Source organism: Formica exsecta, unplaced genomic scaffold, assembly GCF_003651465.1.
Source record: "Formica exsecta isolate Colony F162 unplaced genomic scaffold, ASM365146v1 scaffold37, whole genome shotgun sequence".
NCBI lineage: Eukaryota > Metazoa > Arthropoda > Insecta > Hymenoptera > Formicidae > Formica > Formica exsecta.
The window spans coordinates 2,329,846-2,350,838 of NW_021850941.1; the positions used below are offsets into that span (position 1 = coordinate 2,329,846).

A 20,993-nucleotide genomic window follows, 5' to 3' on the forward strand; every position below is an offset into this window, starting at 1 on the left:
CGAGCCTATTTCGGGCTGATGTCACGGCAGGTACGTGTTCGACGGCCGCGATCATACGACGCTGACGCTGTCGATGGGTAGGTAGTTTCGCAGTTTCATAAGGGTATATATATATACGTATATAAAGAAACACGTTACGGGAAATGTCCTATCGGACGACGATGGCGAGCAGGTGCACCGGCCATATAAGGTTAAAAGACTATACAGAGGTGACTCTCCGCTTCGAAGCACGATAAACGCGGTGCGTGCGATTCGCTCGTGCGTGCCTCTCGCCCAACTTCTACGCGAGGAGTTATTACATACGCCTACGCCTCCGGGTCCGGGCGCAGGAAACATTGTGACGAGGGCACGACGACGGCGAGAAAGAGAGAGGTGGGGTTGTTTTTTAGTGTGTATCTACGGAAATTGAACGTCGAGAGAGCCGGCGACTAGCCGTTAAGTTGTAAATCTTGAGCGGGCGACATAAATCGCTGGCGAATTGTTTCAACAGAGAATCGCGCGCGCACATTCGTCAGGTCTACTCAAATTGCCTGATGAGGCTGAATTAGGCCGTCGGTTTTTCTCCGCGGTATTAACGTCGTATCGGCGGTAAGAGCAGCGCGCGCGCGCGCGCGACAAAAAGTAAAATTACCGTACTTACAAACGATGCGCCGAAACAAGCGACAAGGGGCACCTACCTTCTCGTCCTAAAAAACACTTCGGCCACATGATCAAAGGATCCTTTTCGATTCTCATGCAAGAACGTAATTTCATCGAATCATTTGTTCAAGATATCAATCTTGACACATCAGATACGGTTAAAAAAGTTCTACAAATGTTTAAATTAATTATAGTATACGTATAAGCATTCTGATAATTTGTCAATAATAGATGTATATTTCTTTTATTGACATATTTAGGTCTAATCGAATCATATGTATGTATGTATGTGTTGTATATGAATAATTATTTATTATTAATTATTTCTATCGAACGTTTTTAATCACTTGTAGCGAATTAAGCATCGATATCGACATAATGCTCTCGTTTAATCACAATATTTTAACATAATTACACGTAAATTCGCAGTGGATGCTGGACACGTTATATGACGGCGACAAGCGAACCGGTTTCAATGAGATGACGTTAATTAATGGCCCGTTAATACAAATCGTCTGATGCAGCGACGCGTAGCTTGAAAACATCGCGGAACATTGACCGACAAAATTTCAATTTAACGGAGCGTAATCGTCCACGATCGCATACGTTAACCGCGTGCCTGACAAGTGAGGATCATTAACACGGCGACGTTTAATAACCGCTGCCATTAATTATCACCTCGCCGCACAGAATATCATCGACAAACTGAATCCACTTTCCTTGTATAAATGATTTCGAAAATCCGGCTCCGCTACAATTAATTATTCGTATAAAATAAATTGATATTTTGTTTTTTAAAGGAGTTCATGAGAAGGTTGCGAAACTTTACACTAACTTTAGATAAGGTTTTGAACTGCACGTGTTAGCCGGAAGCGGAAACGCGTTATGGGAACGACGAAAGCCACAAGTGGCATGGGACTTGTAAGTCTAATGATGCGCATATAAATGCGGGATGTGTGCAAAGTCGGAGATGACACATGTAGATAACCGGGAAGTGGGAGAGATGTGACCGGCGTCTAATATTAGTATCGTAAGCCTTATTAGCATCATAAAAGAATTATTGGATGACGGTTTTCTTTAAGCTTCATTATTCATTATAAAGTATCGTAAAGAGTTCTCAATGTTATCGAGATGCTTCTGATCTTTTGCATTTTTCATTTACAAAATCTCTAATCAATTTAAGTTTAATAGACTCGTACAAAACATAGTTTACAATATTTCGGCGATACACTGATCCGTTCTTATATAAAATTCTTTGCGCGGATATAAAATATATGACTTTGCCGCAAACTTCTATGGACAAGTCCGCCACTATTAATCTCTAGCGATAAATTTCTACCTACAATTCTTTCGCGGGAGCAATAAAAAAAACATGTTTTATTATCGTGCTTCTCTTTGTACGACGCGCTTGCTACCGAGCGCGTGTATTTGACGGATGCACCTACGCTCCTGACAGCGCAGCTTCCTTTCAACGGCTCGGTACGTGCCTTAAGCTGCATTCGACGGACCGGACCTCTTACGAAGCGCACCGACTGCGTCCAATTCAGAAGCAATTGAATTTACAATTCCGGCCATTACGAGTGTCGGGAAAAAGATTACGGACGGTACTGCGGGGCTGTGCGTGCCGCATCTGCATCCATGCATAGAGAGATCGTAAACGCATGCATAAATGCATATATGCGTCTCCGTACGTTGCATCGTTGCACGTACGCGATGCTGTGACCTGTCTGTAACGCGATGGCTCCTGGGATTAAGGCTCTAGCTCGAAGTATAGAAAAATAGCAGTCCGCCGTGCGCGGAAACAGCCATTTGATGGAACGACTCGACAAGAACGGGCCTTAGCAGGCTTATGAATAGATATTTGCGGCTCCTTTAATGATTTATTATTAAGTGACAGTTGAGATGAAACATAACACGCTGCTTAGGGAGTCAAGTATCTCGTTAAGTAGATTCGCACGTACTATGTTTCGAAATGCCTCTTCTATCTTCTATCGATACTTTAGGAGAGTGCATCTTAACTAGAGCGTGAATAAATCTATAAACCTATATACTTATTTCTCTTTTATTCTATACTTTTATTATTTCTTATTGTCATTCTTTTCATTATTTTTTTTTTTTATTATATATTCTTAACTTGCAAGTTGTAAATTTAATGATGCATCAAGGAAAATATGCTCAACAATATTACAAAAATTAATCTTGTTCCGACACATAATATAACTTCCTTATTAATAATTCTGTAACTTCTCAGAAAGACAGAGAAAGAGAGAAAATGAGAATCAATATTTCTCGTTGCACTGGCCCAAATTTATAAAGCCCATGTACGGTGAATGCAACGAGATCGTTGTGAGCAGTAACAACATGTACGAATACGCGGCGGGTGAAAGTTCTGCCTTTTGACACGCTGATTGCAGGTTTTCTTTCACGTCAGTGCTTTTCGACGTTCCCGGCCACAAAATTCGCGAGAATCCGGGCTGCCCGTCCGGTCTCCCACCCTCGCCGCCCGAAGAACTGGAGCACCGTGAAGTGCACGATAATAGTAATTATGCACCGCCACATAAAATACGGATTTGCACAGAGCCACCTGAAACCGGCCTGTATACTGCGCGTACAATTATTAAGCCGTCACAATGCGGGTGGACGGTTTTTACTGCGCGTCTTAGGCTTTCGCTGCTACTTTTTCTTGGCATCCCCTTTAGGGCAACCCCCGGGACTTGCAGGGAGGTAACGCGTGTTCTTAAATCGAAAGATATAATCCTCCCCGTTTCGTCTTGCATACCGATATAATCTACCAAGAATATATCATTTCTTTACAATCAAAGGAAAAAGAAATCCATCTGATAACTATGCGATTAATCGTGAGTTTATAAAAAATGCCATTTTCCTAAGCTGTCAAGGAAAAACGATTTTAATCGAGCAAAAAAGTAGACGCCAATCTTTGTTTATTATTATTATTACACGCAGCGGTAATCGATCGCGAAAGATCCACTCGTAGTAATTGCGATGCGGAAGAGAGTCTCACGTGTGGCATCGAAAAGAGTTTCCCGTCTCCTTCCGGTCTTCATTGAGTTCCGCATCATTGTCTCTATAATTAGCCATTCAGATTTACTTTCTTGCGCGAACGCGTGCACGGATGTGACGTCGTCAATGGCACGTGAACGACGAACGTCGACTGGCAAGAGGCAGGCTGTCACGCAAAGGAAACCTACCAGTATAATAGATATAGTCGCTGCAAGTGATGAACACTTGCGAAAGGTTAAGACCTGATAACGACATGATCGCATCTCGAAAAAAATTCTTTCAATCTGCAGGCGAACTTTTATATCTATAAATGATAGATAAGAAAAGCGTCGTAATTTATAACTAATTAATATAACTAAATAATATAACTTGAAAAATTTTACACCTATACATATAGTCACAATAAAAATATATCAGTCGTAATTTTTTTATTTAATTTTTAAACTTTAGTTCCTGCGTAATAATAAAATTTAATGAATGCATACTTTATGTTTCCTATAAAAAACGGTAAAATTCCTAGGCCATAAAATTTTCATCTTGTAACAAGTTGCGTTTGTGCATTACACTGTGCATTAACTCTCGCATCCGAATCGTAAAATGAGCATAATATCTCCAGCATCCGCAACGCGGCGAGCTATTAAGAGAGCGCGAAAATATCGTTGATATGTTCGTGAAAAAAAAATTTTAATTATTTATTTACTGCCCGTAATAAAGGTACAAAACCGACTTCTCGATTCGGATCAGAATTTTGGTGCCCTTTTTGGATTATTACCGATCCTGGACTCGCGTGCGTGAGATAAGAACGGCGACGAACGACGCCCGTCTCGGTTTACGCGAGCACGCGATAGCGATTGATAAAACGCCAATTATGACTTGTTAATGGAAAGCGGCATCATTAAAGATACGCGTAAAACTCACTCGTTATCCGGCAGCTCGCGAAAGACCGCGGCGTATTAAAATCGTATCCCCAAGTCACTTGACTTGGGGATACGATTTTCTCGAGCGATCGTAAAGACCGAAATTTCATTAAATGCGCGCCAGTGTATACAAGTAATAATAGTAATAATGTTGGAAGGGACCGACACGTCTGCGAGCGTATTCCATCGGTTTACAGCCGGATGTAAAGTGACTTGGGGATACGATTTCCTCGAGCGATCGTAAAGACCGAAATTTCATTAAATGCGCGCCAGTGTAATGGCATACTAAACGAAACGTGATGAGCTAATGCGACTTGCGAATAAAGATGCTGAATATGCGGTGGAATTAACGAGCGCAAAAAGCAAACGCAACTTTATTGCAGTTTTACCATTGTACCGTTAAAATCCCCGTATATTTCGCACACACAATCAGAATTAAAAAAAAAAAAAAAAAAAACAATTAACATCTTGTGGAGAATTGTTATCTTGACATTCAGTGGATTGCAGAATTATGTATATTGCACGACGATAAAACATATTAATCCTTTTTATTGCTTGTGCGAAAGAGATGTAGACAGAAACTTATCGCTAGATTAACAGTGACGATTCTGCTGTAGAAGTTTGCGATAAAGTCGTACGTTTTACATTCATTTCAATTCTACATCGTTATCGCGAAAAGAATGTTATATAATCGGATATCGAAATATTTCAAATTGTGTCAAGCTTTACATATTAAATATAAATGGAGCATAGATTCTGTAAAAGAAAAATTCGAAATATGCGCTTCTAGATTATATTGAAAATTCTTTATGATACTTCATCAATGATAAAACTTTAAGAAGTGTCGTCCAATAATTGTTAATGCTTGCGATCCGTCAAATGCAGCTTAAAACATGTACCGAGCTATTGAGAGGAAGCTTTGCCGAGCGTAGGTGCATCTGTCAAACGAACGCGCTCGGTGACCAGCGTATTCGCGCACAAAGAAGCGTCAGCGGCGAACGCTGCGCAGCGGCACATAAAGATCCAATGAGTAAGTGACGACGTGGATGCCTCCACGATGCTCGAGAGTGCTCGAGATCGTTCATCCGAAGTGGATGCTGGCAGTTAAAAGAAAGTTTAAGTGCCAATCGGCGACGGGAGATTGCACCGGGACATTTATCAGGCGATAAGAAGTAATCTTTTAACGGGATAAAAACATACATAATCTCGTTGACTAGGAATACGTTTATGTTTGACATTTTGATGGAATAATTTAAAATATGTTATATTTTAATCTCAATAATAAGATAGATATATACATCTAAAAAAATCAACTTTTATATTAAATAATTTCAATAATTAATGAAAGCATAAAGCAAAGGAAAAATATAAAAGTGACGGAGTAATCAATTATTGAAACAGTTGTTACTTGTTTGAAATTTTACTTTGTTGTATGATGAATGTGTAGAAACTCACTAGGACGGGCAATCATCGGCTATAAGCCGAAACGTCCGGTCGCAAAACTCTCTGCATACCGCCGGAGGCGTCTGCTTAAATCAATTTCATTCTGTAATTTCGCCTCTTCTAGACCAACGCCAACTGGCGTCATTTGCTTCGTGATTGAGTGCGAAAGATTGCAACCGGATTATGCGCGAGCCGACGAGTATGTATGCGCGCGATCAGAGTCCGGAGGTTCTCGTCGGTCCCGGGGAACGACCGTAAACCATTATTCCGCAGCGTCATGTGGACGGTGCGCGAATCGCAAAAGAACCTTCGAGAGGCTGAAGAGAGAATAATGGATTCGCGAGACTGGGGATAATGGTCGCGTAACGAGCTGCAGAATGAACAGAAACGCGTAGCTTTTGCCGAGAGTTGAGAGTTTTCTTTTTCTGTGTTTTTTTTTTTTTCGTACTTTTCCACATCCGGTGGGAATAAAGTTAATTGAAAAAAAGTGAAACATTCTGCGAATTTACGGCTGTACTTCTTAGACCTTCTTAAACTTTCCGAAGAAGCTTAACGAGAAACTTTGCCAGTCATGTTTTCTCGTACTCGCGACTCTTGCTCAATCCTAAAAAAAAAAAAAAAATTAATAGAATACAAAAAATTGTATAAAGAATCGGATGCTTTTCGGAGAGAAAGTAAAGTGAAAAAAGCATGCAATGTCATGTACCGTAGTCACGCAACTGTAAACCGACACTTTGATAGTCGGTTCCAGTTTCTAAAGCTGGCGAGGCGTGTGCCGCCCACCGAGGACGAAAAGAGACATCCTTCGAAGAAACTCAACGACAGGGTCTCTCAAGTGATATGTATATGTTGCACCGTTAAAAAAATAAAAAAATCCTTACTCTGATTTGTGTACCTTTGGCTAAATCTCTTCCACAAGAGAAATAACATATTACGAGAGTTAATCACATTAGAAAATTAGAAAATATTTTTTTTTTAATTGGTCGCACGATGATTGAGACCCACTGCTTTCCTTTATTCCTTACAACCGCGAAGAGGCGCCACGAGGATGTCTTTGAGCGAGCTGTCCTCTTGTCTTCCAGCCACTCCCATTTTCAGCTACCGAGTTACTGCCACTCTGTCAATCCGGTCTGATGCCGTAGAAATGGCCCTGACACTGAATGACTTCAGAACCAGTCTTATTAAAAACGCAGATGACATTTTATATCGCAACGACATAAGTACACAAAAAAAATATTGTAATCAATTCAAAAAAATGTTAATGGTTTCATGGCTTCCGCTATAAACGTATATATGTTTTATACATTAATTAAATTTTCCTACATTTTTAAATATTTTATAAGTCCTGAACATAAAAAATATATCATTTTTTTACAAGAAATTTTTGCAACATAAAATAACTGCAATACACACACATGTCACACTTTTAATATTCAAATCTCCTCTGAACGGACTGTTTTTTTTTTCACTCAGATGAAAGCTATCCAAAAACGTCTCATTTGAATAAGACATATGAAGATATTCTGGAGACACGATGCAAGAACGATGAAGCGCGATTGATCATGAGATTGAATCAAGGATCACCTATAGTGTTGTCGGGGCATTGAACCATACCGATTGATCGCTATCGTTATGAAAACAATGGTAGACATAGGCTTACCCTAACGATGACGCTTGACTTAGAGATCGAGGATTATCTTGGTAGCGTGACGACTAACAAGTACAGGCCGGAGATAGGCTCGACGTTGTCCGATGAAAACCGATCCCCCGGCTACTACCCACGCTCATACGAGACGCGCGCGCATTTTTCACTCGTTCGCTACTCGACACTAAGATAGGCAAACAGCTATCTTTGTCATGCAGATCGTTGTGGCGCCGAACGTTAAATTGAAAATTGCAAATTTTTTCCGTGAGACGTCCTCGTAACCTCGTGAAATCATGAGGTCATCGCGGTTAACGATCTCAGACAACATTTAAGCAGACAAAGTGCACTTGTTGCACGTTACACGAAAAAATAGAAGCGATGTCAAGCCGAATGCTTTTAGAGAGACAATTCGTATCCGCTGCTTGTGTTGTGTTCGAGGAGCTTAGGATTGGCTCACAGGTACGCTTGCTCGCGTATACAGTTGTACACCTCGGGAAGTGCCATGATTCGTTTTAACACCTTCCCCTGCTGTAATTTTTACGACACCGTACCATTTTTGCGACGCTGCAATTTTGCACGGTTCAGCCTCTCTCTCGAATGTCGTCTTTCTTGCCTCTTATGCACGCTTTTCGAGGAATTTTTTTAGCAATCTATGTTGAAACAAGAATGAAGAACACACAATTTTTTTTGATAGCCGTTGGTTACAACAGTAGAAACTTTTCTACTGTTAGAAGCTAATAGTAGAAGCTTTGGAAATGATTAACGATTTCTTTGACCATAACGATCGAGAATCAAATAAAAAAAAAAAAATTAATAGAATACAAAAAATTGTATAAAGAATCGGATGCTTTTCGGAGAGAAAGTAAAGTGAAAAAAGCATGCAATGTCATGTACCGTAGTCACGCAACTGTAAACCGACACTTTGATAGTCGGTTCCAGTTTCTAAAGCTGGCGAGGCGTGTGCCGCCCACCGAGGACGAAAAGAGACATCCTTCGAAGAAACTCAACGACAGGGTCTCTCAAGTGATATGTATATGTTGCACCGTTAAAAAAATCCTTTTGATATTACTCTGATTTGTGTACCTTTGGCTAAATCTCTTCCACAAGAGAAATAACATATTACGAGAGTTAATCACATTAGAAAATAAAGCGGTATTTTTTTTTTAATTGGTCGCACGATGATTGAGACCCACTGCTTTCCTTTATTCCTTACAACCGCGAAGAGGCGCCACGAGGATGTCTTTGAGCGAGCTGTCCTCTTGTCTTCCAGCCACTCCCATTTTCAGCTACCGAGTTACTGCCACTCTGTCAATCCGGTCTGATGCCGTAGAAATGGCCCTGACACTGAATGACTTCAGAACCAGTCTTATTAAAAACGCAGATGACATTTTATATCGCAACGACATAAGTACACAAAAAAAATATTGTAATCAATTCAAAAAAATGTTAATGGTTTCATGGCTTCCGCTATAAACGTATATATGTTTTATACATTAATTAAATTTTCCTACATTTTTAAATATTTTATAAGTCCTGAACATAAAAAATATATCATTTTTTTACAAGAAATTTTTGCAACATAAAATAACTGCAATACACACACATGTCACACTTTTAATATTCAAATCTCCTCTGAACGGACTGTTTTTTTTTTCACTCAGATGAAAGCTATCCAAAAACGTCTCATTTGAATAAGACATATGAAGATATTCTGGAGACACGATGCAAGAACGATGAAGCGCGATTGATCATGAGATTGAATCAAGGATCACCTATAGTGTTGTCGGGGCATTGAACCATACCGATTGATCGCTATCGTTATGAAAACAATGGTAGACATAGGCTTACCCTAACGATGACGCTTGACTTAGAGATCGAGGATTATCTTGGTAGCGTGACGACTAACAAGTACAGGCCGGAGATAGGCTCGACGTTGTCCGATGAAAACCGATCCCCCGGCTACTACCCACGCTCATACGAGACGCGCGCGCATTTTTCACTCGTTCGCTACTCGACACTAAGATAGGCAAACAGCTATCTTTGTCATGCAGATCGTTGTGGCGCCGAACGTTAAATTGAAAATTGCAAATTTTTTCCGTGAGACGTCCTCGTAACCTCGTGAAATCATGAGGTCATCGCGGTTAACGATCTCAGACAACATTTAAGCAGACAAAGTGCACTTGTTGCACGTTACACGAAAAAATAGAAGCGATGTCAAGCCGAATGCTTTTAGAGAGACAATTCGTATCCGCTGCTTGTGTTGTGTTCGAGGAGCTTAGGATTGGCTCACAGGTACGCTTGCTCGCGTATACAGTTGTACACCTCGGGAAGTGCCATGATTCGTTTTAACACCTTCCCCTGCTGTAATTTTTACGACACCGTACCATTTTTGCGACGCTGCAATTTTGCACGGTTCAGCCTCTCTCTCGAATGTCGTCTTTCTTGCCTCTTATGCACGCTTTTCGAGGAATTTTTTTAGCAATCTATGTTGAAACAAGAATGAAGAACACACAATTTTTTTTGATAGCCGTTGGTTACAACAGTAGAAACTTTTCTACTGTTAGAAGCTAATAGTAGAAGCTTTGGAAATGATTAACGATTTCTTTGACCATAACGATCGAGAATCAAATAAAAACAACTTTATAAAGCTTTATAATATAACATTTCAAAGAGTAATTTGCTGCATAGCATCAATATTATACCTCCACATTCATTTTCTTGTCAATTACAATGAAAAATGTTCGATTATAATAAATAGAAATTAAAATTTGATTAAAAAAACAACGCAAACGTTCGCTTACAACTGCCCTTATCTCGAAGCCTACCACGAAGAGACGAGTGCCCAGGGTGGCTGCGCAGCTTTTCATCGTTTTTATCACCGCGTTTCTCCTCGCCATCTGCTGGAAGCTGAGAGAATCAAGAGATGTATTGAACAGGCAGGATGCGCGCGGCGAGATGCGCGAATATTCGCGAATTCCCGTCAGCGGGGGACCGCAGTCCGTACAATAAAGAAAAAAGCTTCCAGGATAGAACGAGAGGAAGCGAGGTGGAGCCAGTAGGAGCGGAAGAGCACTCCGGCAAGAGAGACCGACGAAGAGAGTCCTTAATCCACCCGGACGTCGAAGAGCCGAGCTCGATTAATAGTCGCGCCCGCCAGAGAAACAACGTCGATCCCGGTCGTAACGCGAGATGACTTCTGCGGTGCTCTGAGCGGGACTTCTGGTACACTTCGATGGGTGATCGTGCGCACCTGAGGGATCACGGCATTGGCTCTTCGCAGGTCTCCGTGTGAGATGGTCAGTTCGGATAGTTAAGCGGTCATGTAAACGTCCCACTGTGTCCAGGTGTCGTCGTGTGGTCTGACTGTTAGCGTATCTCCAGTGAATCTTCGTGGAATCTAGAAATCTTTTCCTCAATCAGAATGAGACCGAGCGCGATTGTTCTGTTACTTCTGCTGTGCGCTCAGTTTCTCACATCAGAATCGAAGCTTCGACAACAGGCAGCTGTAGACGATGACGATGATGACGATGATGATGACTGGGATGATGACGACGATGATGATGACGACGACGAAGGCTATCAGTCGAGACCCGAAGTCGACGATGACGGCCGGATCTATAAGAATCCGCGAAACTCACCCTCTGTCATGTGCCCGAGGGACGAGGAGCAGGCGGAGTTGATAAATCAGAAGTGTCTGCGAAAATGCTCGACCGACGAGGATTGCAAGAGCAAGAAGAAGAAATGCAGATGCGACGGAGCCTGCGGAATGTCGTGCATCAAGCCCGAGCGTGAATGCCCGGTGTTGCCCGAAATTGATCACGGCGTAATGACTGTCACCGGAAGATTCTTTGGGGATAGAGTCCATTACGCCTGCGATACTGTTTACTTTATGGTCGGTCTATCTGAGAGAACTTGTCGCGCCGACGGTCACTGGACCGGGACCACTCCGGCCTGCAAGAGGGACCCCAACTCCTTCTGCTCGCAGCCGCCGAAAATTCAGGACGCACACCACAACGCCCTAACAGAACAGACGACCTTCGACCTTGACAGTACGGTGCAATATTTCTGCAATCACGGATACATGGCAACGGGGGTGAAGCGAGCAAAATGTCTAATGATAGAGAAGACTGCTAGTTGGTTCGGGCCAGATATCACTTGCAAGCCTCAAAGCTGTGGAATACCTCCGGACGTTCCTAATGGATGGCACTCTGGTAAGTTCAAATAATTACAATTAATTAATATATTCAATGTTACGATCCGGTAGAGACTTATATTTATCAGCTGATACTGCTTTTAAGGGGAATGTTACACGTATGATTGTCGCGTGTCGTATCATTGCTCGGAGGGTTATGAATTAGTTGGTAAAGCGGAAAAATTGTGTCTGGCGGATGGAACATGGATCCCGAAGGAGTTGCCGCAATGCGTTCAAGTAAGAAATTAAGAATCAAACGTTAAATTCGAAATATATCTCCCGGAAACGTGCCTGAACGTGCTTAATACATATTTCGTGTAGGTCACGTCCGTACAGTGTCCGAAGCCGGATAATCCAGTCAGCGGCAAGGCTGTCTACACCTCCTACGCGTATAATTCCATCGTATCGTACGAATGCAAGTACGGTTATACCGTTGTAGGCGCAGCAACTAGACGTTGCGGTGCTGACAGAAAGTGGACTGGAAAGACGCCTACTTGCCAGGAAATCAATTGCGGCTTACCTGGCGTGTTGTATAACGGTTGGATCGAAAACATTGAAGCCGGTGTGTTTTATATAAAATTAAAGATTGTTAAGATAATATAAACTAAAATGTGAGTAGGCATTATTACAAAATATTTTCTTTTTTTATATAAATTATCGCGATCACAGGCACAGGTATGGGCGCCAGCATAATTTTCCGCTGTAAGGATCACATGAAACTTGAAGGCAATACTTCTTCCGTCTGTCAAAAAGACGGTAAATGGCGTTATCCTTTACCGCAATGCTTAGCGCCGTGCGTCGTCCCACAGATTGAATACGGTCACGTCACCGTAGCCAGCCACGACAGAAATCACATTAACAATGTTACGGTGGTGGAACACGGTGAGAGACTTCTGGTTAGCTGCATTCAGGATTACGAATTCGCCGCCAACAGCACGCCGGTGTTATGCAACAACGGTACTTGGTCGATAGTGCCTAATTGCTCGCCGGCCCGTTGCAAGCAGATGCCGAAGATTCCGAAAAATGGGATGGTGATAGCACCGAAGACGGACCATGGCATGAAAGCGGTCTTCAGGTGCAAGGATGGCTTCGAGTTGATTGGCGGCGGTCCATTGAACGCTTCCAAGTCTGTGGAGTGTCGCTACGGCAATTGGGTCGGCGATATACCATATTGCAATCAAGTTTTCTGCCCGTTTCCCGGCTTCATCGAGAATGGCAAGGTTTTCTTGGTGGGCAATATGGGAGTTTACGATTACAGACCATATGTCAGGAAGATTGTCAACAACAAGCAGATTATGTACGACTGCGACAAAGGTTACGTTCTCGACGAAGGACCAGCCGGCGCGACTTGCATAGGCGGTTCATGGAGTCCCAAGGAGCTACCTAAGTGCATTCTTGGACAACATCCTAGACTCAGATGGAGCAGACGACGTAGATCAGTGGACGACGATGTTTCTCTGAATTACAACGTTACCTTGAAGTTACAGTGAGTTACAGTAAATTATATAATAATAAAAACTTAGACGAATTTGTTGAATGTTGATACGCATAAAGTAAACGAAGAAATTTATTTATACTTATAAAAATTGATTAATTAATTTAAAAAATTATTTTCTTTATTTTTAAGCGTGTTTTTACATTATTTCTCTGAAATTATTTCCCTAAATATAATTTTCATTTTAATAGTTAATACAATTATTTTAAAAATTAACACATTAAAAAAATTATATATAAAGAAATAATGTAAGAACATGGTTAAAAATAAAAATTGAATATTAATGTTTCAGAAAATTCATTGATTTCTTCCGTAAAGTGGGCAAGAAGCTTCTACATATGGAGATGAATCGAAGTCGCGAACATGCCAAGCATAAATCGGAAATGAAGCCAGCATCCGGTGTCAACTATCAAAACAATACCAATGCATCCGATCCATCGGCTTGGAAAACGCATGCAAGTCACGGTAATAGATCCCGTCTGCGAGAGGAGAGAATGATCGAGTTTCTCAAGATGGTATATAGAAAACTGCAGCGCATGGACGCCAGACAACCAAATAACTCCAGCAACAATACCATGCACGATTTGCTGAACGCCATGAGCAAAAATTTCTTCCACGTGGATCTTGCGGAATCGCGACGAAACAACAGCAGGGCTCGTTCGGACTTCGAAATACGCAATCAGAGGGAGTTTATTAAATTGAAGCGGGAATTCGAACGAATTATGCGATTCTACAACAAGTCCATACGCTGGAACGAGAAGCAGATCCGAAAGGATGCGAAGAGAAAAGGTCTGTCGCATGCGGAGAAGCGAAAGGACAAGAAGAAGCATAGGAAGAATTATTACAAGGGCTTCTACGAGTTCGTCAACAGTTATGTAACCGAGAAGTTGTCGATGTTAGAGGCGCGAAACGCAACCGAAGAGCTAATCAAGAAGATGAACATCGACAAGTTCACTGTGAGAAACGGCACGACTTTCACGGTCGGCGAGATGTACGCGTTTTTCAAACATATCATACAGAATCGATTGAACTCGACGGAAGAGAGCGTAGACGTAGAAACCAGCACGACACCGGTGCCGAAAGAGGTCGAGTCATACAATAATCAATCATCGACAATCCCGAGTAATGATGCCGCCGTGCTGGACAACGAGATTCCGGCCAAAGAAGGGACGCCGAAGCACCGTAGTAAGCGGATACGAAATGCCTCGGAGGATGCTGGCTCGCCGCGACAAAAGAGGAAGCTTCTGTCCATAAAGTCGCTGGCCAACAGCGATCAAAAGAATTCAAGAAAGTCTGCCGACGATGCCAAATCAAAACAATTCACTTTCGACGAGCTGCAGGCGCAACAGCAGAGCCGCTCGAAACGATTCCTGCCACTTTCCGAGCTGGATAATCAAATATTCCTCAAGAACTTGTATCTCAACGCTTACGAAGACGAGTATCGAGCAAACGTGAAGCGATCTCTCGATCAGATGAACTACACAGCGGGCTGGCTCTCTTCGAAGAGGCGTAAGGGGAACCTCGGCGCGTACGAGATCAAGTGAGGAAATAATGTGTTGTGATATTAACGGAATTTACTAAGTTATTTACTGATATCAATCGATTTTAGGCGAGTGTACACTATATATACAATAGTTATAATCGTTGTCCCTCGTCGATACGCACTGTAACGTGTATCGCGCTTTTTTGAAAAATAAATCTTTTCCATGCAAGCGTCCGTAATCCACATATTTGACCGCAAAAATCCTATAAATCATCAATAAATGTGATACAAAATTCAGGTTACATCTTTTATTATATGATCGTTTGTGCATAGAACTGTGCACGCAAATTATTTAAACGAAAGAACAAAGTTAATAAAAATCAGATCGAATACACTCCGCGTTGCGCAAGCTTTAAGTAGTGCGAACACCAGTTTCGATTCTCGCAACACTTGGATATAATGAGACATTACGTCACAGTGATATCATTAAATTCTTTCCAAATTATTTATCTTGCGTGCACCGGTTCTTCATAAAATTACTCGGCAATCCGATCTCAAAGGCGCGGGCACGATCGTAAACATTCGCAATTGCCGCGCGATATCTCACGATCAGGTTCGTACCGTGACGGTGATTATGCCGTAACACGTTGGGGCAATTAAGCCTAAAAATAAGCGGAGCCCGAAATGGGATCAAGGGGCGCGGCCGAGGCGAGTAACTCGCGTTAGCGCGCGGCGACGCGCGCACGGCTTCCAGCTGTCAATAACGACGATGTCATTAATTACGGGCCAATTATAATTCGTGAATGCTCGCGAAACCGTGTTCGATGCTATCGACGACGCGTCGCTCGTTAACATGTCCCACCGTGTGTACGTATTGCTCTTCTCAGAATCCGCATTAAATAAATTAATCGCGACCGCCCAGCACATTTGTCACCAGGAAAATCGCGCACCGGGAACGATATTTATGATAATACGTTGTCCGGAATACGGTGCGGTTGTCAAAACGAAGAGATTATATTCAAATTCGGTCTCGCGCGATTTTAAACCGGCTCGCGTGCGAAGTGCACATGTGTGTCATAGACACATCGTAGATTTTTAACAAAATTATTGGCGTTGACTAATGACGGACTTTAGAATATCGTCGAGATAATATTCTCCTAGTGCGCGATGTATAAATTATTTCACACACATGGAAAGACACTCCTCCCGCGCGTACGTAACAGGACATGGGATAATAACCCGTGATAATTTTTGTAGGTGGGATTTGATGAATATTTGTGAACAACGAATGCATTTGAATTTTAAATGTATCGTGTCAACTCACCGAGAAGATACGCCAAATAAGATACTGTCGGAACCGGCGAAAATCGATACATCGGAGGGGGCATTGTTCCCGGCGTCCGTAAATGGCGAACCATTAAAGCGCCTGCGCTCAACGAAAAGCAAGCGAGAGAAAAATAAAGGTATCGGGCAACATGCACGACTAATTTACTTAGGCTTTGCGCGTTCCTGGCATTATTCCAGCTCATACGGCGATGATTACGCGGTCAGTTGACCGGTGCTAAACGTGCTAAACGCGAGAGAGCTCGTGGTAAATGGCTGTCAGCTAGTTCGACTTGGCAGTCTCTATTAGAACCTTCTCACGTGCAACCTTTGGCATATAGAGACAGCTCATCGTTAGAACTCTTGAAAGTACGTTAATGACGAATAATCAAAAGCACGTGCGTGGCAACAGATCGCGAAAACCGCTACGCGAAGCGCCGTAGTGAGACCACTACAAAAAATTCCGAAGAGGACTCGTATAACAATTACAGGGTGCATTCGATTATTCGACGGCATCGGTAATACTCGCTGCTAATTAGCTCTTTTAGTGGAATACAACGGACACGAAACGCGCTAATTGCAATCAACGACAATAATTGACGACAAAGTAGCGCGATCTGCACAAAAGCCTCGTTCTTATAGTTCCGGCAACCGCTATCGATCATCCACTTCAAACACTCAGCTCTTTTCGGCTTGAACTTTTTGATAGTCTCGCGTTCCGCCCCCGCCGAATGGCTCATGAATTGTCGTGTCGTAGCCGGTAGACCGCGACAATGCGAATGAAGTCGGGCTCAGTGGCAGAGGAGACCCGAGTAACCGGCGATAATCTCATTGAAAGAAGAGTTAAGCGGCGTCGGGCTTCCTGCCAATTCAACTTGCCAAGTGTCGCCTTAGACGCAGTCAATGCCGCTGCGAAATTGCTCTCTGGCTAAGGCTCAATGAAACCTACCGGTATTTCGCTCGAGGATTTGCCTAGATAACTGCGCTCGGATAGGCGTAGCAAAAACCCTATTGTTCACCACCACGAGTTTATGAATGAAGCTAGCCCGTGCCTGACCGCGTTGCTCGAATAGATTAGAGAAACTTGGGAAAAGGGTTTGCCGCGCGCCTTTCAATTGTATACTGGATGGACAATTGACCGGTAGGTCAGTTGGCTTCCTACAAGTAGCGTTCCTGGAACTTCCTGTACTATAAAGCCGCTATTTTATGAAAGTTCCCTCTGTCCAGTTCTGGGCAGAATATAAAAAAATTGTTCTTGTTATTTCGAAATTCGTTACGGAATCTATATTCGCTCCTGTAAATAAAGTACAATGCTCTCTATAAAAGTTATAAATATTATGTAACATGAATAACTTTGAAAGTAATTTCATGAAAAAATAATTTTATAATTTCAGATATAATTTTTTAGGAGAATTATATTATATTTTATCATAATTAGTATCTTTATGTTTTTCCATACAATAGATATTTAGATACATTACTGGGATATATTTTGATTTCATCAAGATTTATTTTCTTAAGCTAACACTTGTTATTATCAGCAAAAAATTTGACCGACGTTTATTATACATATTTTAAATTCCACGAGAAATTTCCTAAATTTATAATAAACGAATGCATTTAAGCTCGAGCACATTTTATCTGTAATGTTGTTTGAGGCGTTCCTTCTTTAATGCGATTTAATTTGCAACTGCGAAATATAAAATGTTATAAATGTAATAAATATTCCGGCAAATATCTACCGTGATCAATCATTAATCCATCATTCTCACACAAAGAATGCTTCTCTCACCTGTTTTTTCGTCTCTCAATGTTGCGTCCAATTTAATTTTATCAGTGCGATCTTACTTGAAGTATATAATCGTACTCGATTATAACCGCGGCAGAAAGTCGACACCATATCCTCGATCCGACGATAATTACGAATGCGAGTCGCGTGCACCGTGCTAGCATGTACAGCTTCATTGAAATCCGCGAGCCGTCAAAAAAAAAACGTACTAATCAGCGAGACGCACGATTGATTAGAGCGGCAGAGAAAACAAGCCGCTAAGTAATGTCTTCAGGAATTTGCCACTTGGCCGGTGTATGAATCGCATTATAATTCTCGACGCAAAAGTGTATACTCTATTAAAACGTCGGGGGCCCGCAAAGGGCTTAAAGCGTCCCTGTCTAAGGTTCTCGCAGCCTTTATCGTTGCCGGTTATCCGCATTACACGTTCCGCCGAGCGTCATTTGCGTCGTGCTCCCGACGGCATAGGAAATTAGCCAGCTGGTACGAGGAAAGCTCGAGATTATGACACTTTCCTGACGGTCGTCGTGCATCGATGAGGACGCCATGTCCCATGAGACATCTGTCGATCTCCTATCGACTCGGCTCTCGCCTCCCAGAGGAAAGGATTTGCCCGCTCACCTCGCTCGCTAGGTGGTCACTTCTTTGCCACTTAGCGCGCATCGCAGAGCTTCTTTCTACCGGACAGCTCGTTTCCCGTGCCGCTCTATAATCAACCGTGCGTCTTGCTCATTAGCACGTCTTTTCGGCGGCTCGCGGATTTCAATGAAGCTGGACGCGCGAGTGCGGTCCATGCCGTGCACGCGAATCGCATTCGTAATCACCGTCGGGTCGAGCATAAGAAACTTTTTGCCGCAAGCGGTGTGGAAACGGCTTAAGCAGGTGCCGCGGCCATAATCGAGCGCGATCACACGCTTCGGGTGAGATCGCGCCGACCAAATTAAATCGGATGCGAGGCGGCTTGGCCGAGAAACGAAAAAACACGCGGGTGTTGTGAGCAGTGTGAGAATGATGGATTAATAATTAGCCCGCGGTAGGAATTTGGCGGAAATATATTTCGCGAAGTTACAAATTAAATCGCATTAAAAAAGGAACGCGTTAAAGAGCATCACAAATGAGACGCGCCTGTATCTAAAAATATTTTTGATTTGCTAAAATTTAAGATGTAGATCAAATATCTTGTTAATAAGTTTTGGCAAATTTTGACTTAAGCAAATGACTTGATCAAATCAAATTATATATTCCAACAATGCATCTAAATTTATGTTTGGTGCAACAAAAAATAGATATTGATTATGATAAATTATATATCTCTCAATTAATCCTTTTATAAAAATATCTGTTTGTGTATGTGTGTTTGGAGGAATTTAATAAAATGAGACTTGTTGCATCATCTGTCGATCTGTTAAGTTCGCCACAGCATATACAGACTGACTTTTATGGTAAACCAATTAAAACAGCCGTCCGAAAACCGCACACGCACAGCCGAACTGAATCTAAATTGTGCAATAAACGGGAAGAAAGTGGCAGATAATAATAAAAAATGGACATCTCGAGGTTTTGTTTCTGTCTTGGCGCAGATTTATCGAAGCATCGCCAAATATGGATTTCGCACCTTGCTACTCCGGGTCTGTGGAGAGTAATACGGCTGTGCCACAAACTGCAGATTTCGCGCCTTACCCATCCGTTTAAGGTATCGTGCTTACGGGTCGATTACACGCTGATTAATCTCAATAACGAGAATTTCGATCCGACAAAATGCCATGAAGAAAGAAGAAACAAACGCTTCCCGCATTATTTCCACGTTTCGAGGTCACCGTTAATGACAAAATGAAATTAACGTCGAAAGGCTTCGTATTTGTTACACTGTGAGTAATTAAACGTTTTCTCTTGGCGTATCTTTCTCATTAACACGTCTCGAAAATGCATCGACGATAGTCGTTCGTAATAATTTCATAAACAATAAATATGCATTTTATGATCGGCTTTATTTCACAGTTTATATCGAATTGTTTATTTAATTTTGTCGAAAATGTTTATATCGAATATAAACCGTAAAATTTTCGTTGCCAAGGGAACTGTCGGTTTACAAAAGCGAAATGCTCGTTAAAAAGGTTCACTAATAATTGACACTATTTCGGGCGACGGGATGACCGTGTGTGCGCGCGCACGATGTCACCGAATAATCGATCAAGATATACTATGGTCCGTGTATACTCGTTTAACCAAATAATGACTGCCTGCCGCGACGTATAAATGCACAGGATCGGTGCTGGCATCAATGGGGAAAAAGATACTCTCGAGTGACGAGCGAAAACGGAGTTAATCAAATGCACGCTGCGTGACGCACGAAAGCGAACAAGCGATCCGCTTTAATTGACATGTACGTGCCCGCTTTCCCGCCATACATCACGGCCGAAATTGAATCTCTTTGGCCGCTGAAAATTTTTCGAATATATATCGCTGCATACGATTAAAAGAATATATAAGATTTCAAGATATTTATGAGGATGTTCACGCGCGGATACGCTCTGGTTTTTTATTTGAAATTAATCTGTGTTTACCTTCTTTGTTATTTTAAATAAATGTATTGTTTGTATTTATTTCTCATTTTTTGTTCCTTGTCTTTCATAATAAAGAAACTTACTTAGATTCCGGTTTCGTTCAGTGACTTATTCAACCGTATTACACGACAGGATTACATGCAAAAGTTACGTTGTAATTCCCGGTCTTCTAAAATAATAAGATAGATCTGGATCTTTTCTCTCCGGCTTAATCCGTCCACTCGGCGAGCGGATAAATCTCTTCTCGGCTGGATGAATTTCTCATGGGTCCTCGCATGGATCACGGGATTTGAAGATGAATTAAAGCCTATCGCACGAGGCCATTTCAATTCGAGACGCGTTTACTCGTCGAAAACGAGCCTGGCCGGTGGTCCCCGCTCGCATCTCGCGCGCAGAGAGCACCGCTTATTGTGAACTGCTTCTTGAATCCACTTTCGCTCTTTCTCGCTCGCACTCTCACCACGTCGGTCCATCTAAGCGTG

The 20,993-nt window shown here is 42.1% G+C and overlaps 1 protein-coding gene across 1 annotated transcript; it reads left to right on the top strand.

The window, feature by feature from the left end:
* The first annotated feature begins 10,736 nt into the window (after positions 1-10,736).
* On the top strand, positions 10,737-15,068 carry LOC115239282. The gene is made up of 5 exons (XM_029813730.1): positions 10,737-11,876; positions 11,964-12,094; positions 12,179-12,419; positions 12,527-13,343; positions 13,645-15,068. The coding sequence occupies exons 1-5, from the start codon at positions 11,087-11,089 to the stop codon at positions 14,894-14,896; spliced, it is 3,231 nt and encodes a 1,076-aa protein (XP_029669590.1). The 5' UTR covers positions 10,737-11,086; the 3' UTR covers positions 14,897-15,068.
* The last annotated feature ends 5,925 nt before the right edge of the window (positions 15,069-20,993 follow it).

Bases quoted from the DNA above. Each gene is read 5' to 3' on its own strand.
- LOC115239282 (XM_029813730.1), top strand. From the start codon at position 11,087: ATGAGACCGAGCGCGATTGTTCTGTTACTTCTGCTGTGCGCTCAGTTT. The intron at 12,095-12,178 runs GTAAGAAATTAA...TATTTCGTGTAG, and splicing joins AGTTGCCGCAATGCGTTCAA to GTCACGTCCGTACAGTGTCC. The intron at 12,420-12,526 runs GTGTGTTTTATA...TCGCGATCACAG, and splicing joins GATCGAAAACATTGAAGCCG to GCACAGGTATGGGCGCCAGC.